The 8,363-nt window shown below is 32.0% G+C and overlaps 1 protein-coding gene across 1 annotated transcript; it reads right to left on the bottom strand.

Annotated features, from left to right (window-relative positions):
- Positions 1 to 5,762: 5,762 nt before the first annotated feature.
- On the bottom strand, positions 5,763 to 8,030 carry LOTGIDRAFT_96215 (hypothetical protein; the record flags this gene model as incomplete). The annotated part of the gene is made up of 5 exons (XM_009066935.1): positions 5,763 to 5,824; positions 6,176 to 6,272; positions 6,739 to 6,862; positions 7,298 to 7,435; positions 7,876 to 8,030. Coding segments are annotated over 5 exons (576 nt in total), but the record flags the coding sequence as incomplete, so codon positions are not given.
- Positions 8,031 to 8,363: the final 333 nt, after the last annotated feature.

Below are 8,363 nucleotides of genomic sequence, written 5' to 3'. Positions count from 1 at the left end.
GCGGAGATGGTCGTGGCAAGTGTTAGCCACATTCGCTTATATATACTAATATAGAGAGAGTCGAATATTGATAGAAACAGATGCCTGTGATTAGTCATTGTTTTCAAGAAACTGATACTTCATGACACGCTTGCAACCTTATGACTTTTAAATTCACAGAAAGTGTTCAAATTAATATTAGGTTATTAAACTTATTTTTTCTTATATTAAATAGAGGAAACAAGAATGGGAAGTTCGACAGTTTACTGGTTCGTGGGTAAAATATATTTCATCTGGTGGCAAATATCGTGATGGCGATGGTATGGACATAATTTACATTGAATTGACTATTGAATGTGTGTTATGAGTATTGAAAATTGAGTGTCAAAATTGTCTTTCCTCATAGAGACTTCAAATCTGGTACACCAAATCCCCCAGCGACAACCTAAGTTGTCTCCGTCAGAGCTATCTCGCTACCTTAATGGTTGAGCTGAGATCGTGCTTAAAGACATGATTCTTAGTTATAAATACTCTTTAATGCTTTTTTCTGATATTTTCTGATTAGAAGAGGGGCCATGACATTCAAAACTTCAAAATGATACATTTTTATCCTTTAAATATGTTAAGTTATTTTATGTTTCAATTAACAGAATTTTGGACCAATCCTCAGTTTAAAATAATCAAGAGAGACATGGATCCAAGTAAAACAGTAATTATATCCTTAGCCAGATACCTTTCTGCAGATGATCTCAGAAAAAATAAGAAAGTATATATTTCGTTTGAAATATTTAAGGTTGGTTATACTATTTTCTCCTTGTAAGAAATGCTTCTATTGGTCTTCTAAGGTAGGCTTGCTACTTTGATCGTGTAAGGTATGCCTGTTACTTATATCAAGTAAGGCATGCTTGCTATACTTTGATTGTGTAAGGTATGCCTGATACTTCGAGCATGTAAGGTATGCTTGCTACTATGGTCGTGTAAGAAAGATATGATTGTTACTTTGATTTTGTAAGATATACTACATTTGTCTATTAATAAGATATGTTTGTTTCTATGACGTATGAAGCATGCATCTTTGTGTTCTTTATTGATCTCGCCTTGTTAAATATACTATACTAATTCTATTACGATTGCTATCTTGTTTGTTGTTTAATTTATATCTCATATGCTATCTACTTAGGTCTTTTATGATGTACTGTAACATTTTAAAAGATATTCTATTTTGGTCATATGATATAAAGCTGGTTTGTTCTTGTTAGGTTCTCAAACTTGAATGTTGATTATTATTATTTACAAGCCCCCCACCCCCCTTTTAACACATTTTAATTAAAGGGATTGTAAAGAAATTTTCTAAAAAATGTGTATCGAGGACACTGATAGCTTCAATTTGCACCATTCCAATTGTCATCATTCCAATTTCATTCCGACGTCTGTGGTTCTTGCAATTCCACCAAAGATAACGCGTTTTATGACGTCACTAGAGGGGAGCTAGAAGCTACTTATAACATCTATGCAGTTCCCCTCTAGTGAAATCATAGAACGCGTTAGTTTTACTGGAATTGCAATAACCACAAATGACGGAATGGGTGCAACTTGATGCTATCAGTGTCTCCGATACACATAAAGAGTTTTGAAAACCTCTTTACAATCCCTTTATATTATGTTTTAGTTGAAAGATGGTGTTGATGTTGACCGACTATATGACGAACGAAACGCTATCTGGATTAGAACCTTTAACGTGTATATCACACCGATGCGTGACATGGTGTTCAGATTTGAACTGGAGGCAGGGACATATTTTGTCATTCCATTTACTCGTGACAAGGGGATGGAGGCGAACTTTATCCTCAGAATATTTACAGAAAAAACAGTGAATGTAGTGTAAGTAAAAGCCAGATGCATTCTATACACTCGTTGTAATATCTTTTTTGAAAAGATGATCTACTGAGGTAAAAAGAAGAATCGCCATCAAAAACAAAATTTAAGTAGGCCTATGAAAGTTTATGATATTAAACGGAAATTATGTCTGATCTTGTATGCTTTCTTGAATCAGGACACGAATCGAATATAGATGGTGTTGATGATCGGAATTGATCAAGGTTTTTAATCAGATGTAACCTAATAATAGTATGTTTGGTAGATTCAATCCACACCAACAAATTTAAAGCTATTCAAATAAAAGAGAAAAATATAAATTGTATTTGGTTTCAGATCTGTTGATGAAGACACAGGACCAATTGAAGTATGTATATCTTTATCTTAATGATTAATTCAACATTCTGAAAGATACTAGCTAAGTCATCGCTATCGTCATCGTAAAAGATTCATATTTTGCAAATGCAAACAGCAACTGTTAAAATCGTACAAAAGCAGCAAAACGGTCTGTACCCTCTATGATCAACTGCACATTGAGTGAGGGTATTTGAAAAATCTGATGTTTTCTTCAGTTGCCTGAACAGCCGTCTGAACCACACTTTATTGAAGAATTATTCGAGAAGTATTCAGATGAAGAAACACGTTCAGTAAATGCTTTTGGGTTGCAGCAAATCATCAGTGAAGCTAAGAAGAGAGGTATGAATTCAAATAATTTGTTTGCTGCGAATCTAAAAGAGATTCGATATCTTAAGTTGTTTTGTTATACCAATTATCTGTGGTTATTTTTATAATAAATGGATACCTGAATGTTGTTACCTGATTCGTTGTTTGTACAGAAACAAATATATACATGATCCATATTATTATGTTACAAATACTTCATTGATACGTGAAGGGGTGTTTTGAAATAATTTTTAATGATGATACATGCACATGTATTTCTTTTTCAGAGTATAATGGTGAAGATGGATTTACACTGGAGACCAGTAGATGTCTAATAGCCTTATATTTCGCTGTATCCTTCAAAATTTACAGTTCGTTTAATTTGACCTTCAATTGCCACATCTCGAACGAATGACTGAGACAATTTAAATTTAAGGACCCGATGAAAAATAATAATGTTTGTTATACCTTGATAAACTTGAATACAATCTTATTTTATGATAATATTTACCAACCAAACCTCGCATGAAAAATAAAATTCTATGTTGGGGTAACCACTAATATCATAATTTGAAGAAAATGACTTATATGTCATTGTATAAATGTAACTTTCTTAACATGCTCTACAGTCCCACCCAGGCAAAACTGAAGTTGGCAAACATGCGACAGAAAGAATCTGGAAATTTATACACGATTTAAAGGTAAATGTGCGGTATGCAGTATAAAGCTCAGAGGCCGAACCAAACGGATCAGCAGATATTTATGAAAGGAATTATAATTAAAGATGGGTTCCCTTATTTTCATTGATAAAAGTGAAGATGCACTACTTGTATGAATAGAAAGTAGAGGTATTCTATTGACTTTGAAAAATACCATTTGACTTTAAAAAATACCAGTTTGTCCCACATGTCCATAATTTATTCATAATTAGCTACATTAGAAGAGAATAACAGCAGAATTCCGATGAGTGACTGATCAATAAAGGTCAAAAAGTCTTGTTAATCCAGACTGTACGTACATGAGCATTTATGATTGGTTAAAGATATCATTAACATGATAATTCATTAAGAACGTCAATTTGTCAAATAATTTGACACTAAAAAGATAAGGAAACCCATCTTTAATGTATAGATTCCCTATACTTTTCCATACGTGAAAAGAGTGATATTTTTTGAAGCCTATTAGATGAAGTGATTCTTTTTGTTGTGAAATCGTCCTTCAATACACATACAAAAATGACAGGAAAAGTTATTTTTCATATAAACATTATCAATTATTTATTTATATTTATATATATGTGTTGTAGGTTACATTATTAGATTTTGAGATAGTTAACGCTTCTAGAAAGGTGAAACTATCTGATTTAAGGTTTCTGTATAAAAAACTAAGTAAGTACTTACTAAATTGTTATATTCGTAATTTTATATCAAGTGACTGATTGGTGTACCCTAATAGTGTTTTTCTAGTGTGTAGTTGGTAGTCCTATGTCTCGAACAACTATGGCGACAGCAGGAATCATGGAGGTCCGATGGCGGATGAGCAATCTCAATTTCTTTTTTTCCATTATACTTTTACCTAAGTTAGAGCATGAAAGCTTTAATTGATCTCTCTTGCAATAGTAATTTCATTAAAATACACAAGTTATTTTGCTTCATTACGTAGATTTCAACATGAGTGTTAAATTACTAGCAGCAATCAGTAAAAGATATGGAACCTCAGATGGTTTAATATCAGAAGAAGATTTTATACAGAGTTGTGCTAAAGTTATTTCACTATATAGTAGGTTATCCGTTATCTTACGTCAATATATACGAAACTAACGGTTTATTGGATTAGATTTGAAGACATAATTTGGATTTCTGCTATTAGAAAATCTGATTTTCATAAGTATATTCCCCTTTTACTTTTTATCAATTACTATGAAAATAAGACCAGCAACATATTAGCAACTATTAGCATGATTAGATGGAACATTTTTAATATCTTATGACAATGTAGATCTGGATGATTCTTCAAGTATATTTACCACCGTATCTACAAATAAATTGAAACCAACAGAAATTTTGCAAAATGAAATAATCCGGTTCATTTATCATGTATATATTTTACTCGACCTTTTAATGCCAATGCCGGATTTCATAAACGATTTTCTATGATCTTCTTCAGATTCCAATATATTCATATAATTTCAGAGAACTTCAATAAAATTGTAAATACAGGAAATGACGACGTGTCTAAGGTAAGGATGGTTATTTATCAAGTTTGTCACGCTTATCAATTGCGTTTATGTACCAAGAATTAATTCTTAAATATTTATATTAAAATTGAAATAAAGAATGGCAATTTGAGCTACCGGTAAACAGGACTCTTTTATAAAAATATTGGAAAAGGAACTAAATGAAATTCCTAAAACAAGGATTAAAACTGCATAACGATATTCTCGTCACCCAACTATTTTTTTTATTTTAAACAAAATAGTGGTTCTACCATTAGACATACGTATATTGCATTTATTTTTCAGTTAATAGTGGCTGCAATGAATGCCTAATCAGAATTAGGACAATCAACAATTAGAATTCCTTATAGTTGTCTTAATATATACTAAACCACAGCCGGGGATCAATTTGATCAATCAGTAGCACTTTTCAGATTGAAAATATGGTTTCTCTACAAATTAACATAACGACTTTTCGTCATTAAAGAATATATTTTTAAATATTATTTACATTTTTAATAAATCGCTAATTTGAACATCACAGTCCTGCTGTACTTTTTCAACTGTAAATGGTATTTCTGAAAAACCAAAATATATTACGTATTGTTAGCATATTATTTTTTTTATACTTAACCTCAAATACGTTATAAACATTTCTTAGCTACTATTATAGTGTTAAATGCAATGCGCTATGAAGGGACGAAAAGAGCCATTTTGTTACCTGTTACTTTGAAAGAGTGTTTTTTCTCAATTTCTTCTCAAAAGTAAGATATATAAAATCAGCAACCCATAACATTTGCAATGTAACCTGGCGTCACCTAGGGCTAAATGGATTGTTCGCTGTCATTAAGCTATATAGTGCAGCTTTTGTATCTTTAAACAATAAAATTGTAGTTTTTCATACAGAAATGCATTCCATTTGAATTCCACCATTATTGACATTGTAGAAAAAAACCTTCGTGTAGTTTACTTGTTTATACCTACCTGATTTAGAAAACACGTTTACGTCCTTTTCCTTAGTAAAATGGTGTATTGCCTGTTTGATAGCAAATAATGCTCCTGTTGATAGCAGTATTGGTGGCTCTCCAACAGCTGAAATTATTATTCAAAACGATTTCTAAACAAAATGTATACAAAAATTGATTTCTATGGATTGGTCTGTCAGACCCGTCGAATTCAGATAACATTCTAGAGAGCAAAATGTAACAGTCAGATAAACCTTGCTTCTCTGTTTGGACGCATAATTAGGTTTCAGCAGAACAACACGAAACCACGGAGGTCTAACAGCAGGGCAATCCATGTCATTATATATTATTATACAAATCGTCTTATGCTGAATCGCAACCTTGTCGGTCCGATTTCTTTATTTTTGGGATAAAGTGTAGAATGTGGAAATACGTTAGTACAGTCGACTAATTAGTATTTCTGTAAGGTTATTGATACCTTTAGAACCTTTTATACCATCTGGATTAGGTGAATCTGGTAAGAGATGTATTCTCCAATCAATAGGTATATCTTTACTTGTAGGTGGATTGTAATCCTACAAAGTATTTCAGATTAAACTTAATAATATATGAATATGTGTACTGTTATTAAAACAACTTCAAGAAAGTATGAACATCAAATGCTAACAACATTAATTGGTCGTTCCTAATGTAAATTCTGAACCTTATTTCGTAGATTTCTTTGAATCCAAGTATTGAAATATGAAATTCAGACTAATGAGCTCATAGCTTCATATCCACGAAAATTCTATAGAATTTTATCATAACTGCTTATATGTAATATAGAAACCAATGATCTCTATGATAAAAAGACCATAGGTGTTGGAATAAAAGCTCATCCGAACAACCGTACCACCCAAGGAAACGAAATAAAATATGCTAATTATTACGCCGTATTTAACTTCCAGTTGGTCGGTTGGGATTAAGTACAAACCCAGGTAAAAGGGGCGCCGTGGATACCGCGTCAGCTATGATGAAAATCTTAATTATTTACAAACTAACCCATGTTCCATTATTCAATACTTTCCCAGATTCTGGATCATACACGATATCTTCTAGTAAAACAGCCCCTAATCCCATCACATACGCTCCTTCAATTTGACCTATGTCTATCAATGGGTTTAAACTGCAAAAAAAAATTAGATGAAACCAACTGTTGACGATATCCAACATTTTTTCTAAAATGCAACATGGTGACACTTGAATTGTTCTCTTTATGTAGCCGCTTTTTTGAACAACAGATAGTGTCATTGGAGTGTCTCAGAAAGCAAGTGAGGCAAGTGTTGCAGTATCTCACTTCGCAATCGAAATAGTGTCGCAGTTGGAAATTTAGGAACAGTGTCGTCCATTTTAATCAAATATTGTTCAAATGAGTTTTTGTCCCTCAAGTACTTTCGACAGTTACCAGAAAACATATTAGAGTAGCAGACCTTCAAGTAAAAGAGCCCATTTTCAGATCCGAATGTCACAATGCACATTCTATGATCAAAATTATTAGTTCCATGACATAATAAGGTTATGTCCGAGGCATTATAGCACAATGAATCACTAAAGACTTTACCTATCGCCACAGTCCACCATCATATCTACTCTTGTAATTTGATTTTCTCCCGTTAACAAATCCACTTCTACTTCTGTGACACCGACGGCATAGGTCGAGTACTTAAACTCTTTATCTTCGTCTTTCGAACCATAATACCTATATCAAAATTATACAATAGATCTATAATTCACAAAATCTAGATTACTTCAGATCCATCTGAAAGAAATGCAGTTCCAAACGTTTACAGAAATAATGCAGAACGAAACATTTGGAAGATGTATTGTTTGTTTTTTTTTTGTCTGTAGAGGACATATAAACCACATTAAAAAAAACTAACAAAACTTCTGAATCAGATAATCAGATTAAAACGTGTTTTATGACAATATAGAATTAATTATTAAAAGGTCTAAACCGTCTTTCGTGTTTTTCATCTGAATATACATGTGTTTTTTTTAATATACATACGTGTGTTCTTTAATATACAAATTATACATACGTGTATTTTATAACATATACATACGTGTGTTTTTTTTATATACATACATATGTTTTTTTAAAAAACATACTTTTTTTTAATATATACAAATTATACATACGTGTATTTTATAACATATACATACGTGTGTTTTGCTGTGAGTTCAATAGAATTCATATTACATTGTGATACGAGTTTCCTCCAATCCAGCTCTGGTTTCTTTATTCTCATTGGTTCCATCCTTTCATTTAATATCTTAGAACATTCTATTGCTGCCTAAGAAATATATGTACATAAAATATCACATTACAGCTCCATTTGCATATTTTGCTTAAGAGCAGCAACTGGGTCTGGTCAGTCTGACATATTCCACGATTAAATTTCATTATGTCGATTGTTTTTTTGCTCTGGCCTACTTTTGATATAGTTGAATTCTATACGAATCTTCATTTAGCTTCTTGAAATCCTATTTTTCTGCACCGTCTATTTAGAACTAATGAAGAAAAGTAAAAGTGTACAAAAACTTTGATCTTATGCAAAGCAGAGATTTTCATCTATTCAACTTACCTGAACACACAATTCACTACCAACACTATTAGCTGTAGGTCG

This window comes from Lottia gigantea, assembly GCF_000327385.1.
Source record: "Lottia gigantea unplaced genomic scaffold LOTGIsca_8, whole genome shotgun sequence".
Classification (NCBI taxonomy): domain Eukaryota; kingdom Metazoa; phylum Mollusca; class Gastropoda; family Lottiidae; genus Lottia; species Lottia gigantea.
This window is presented reverse-complemented; position numbering and strand designations above follow the sequence as displayed.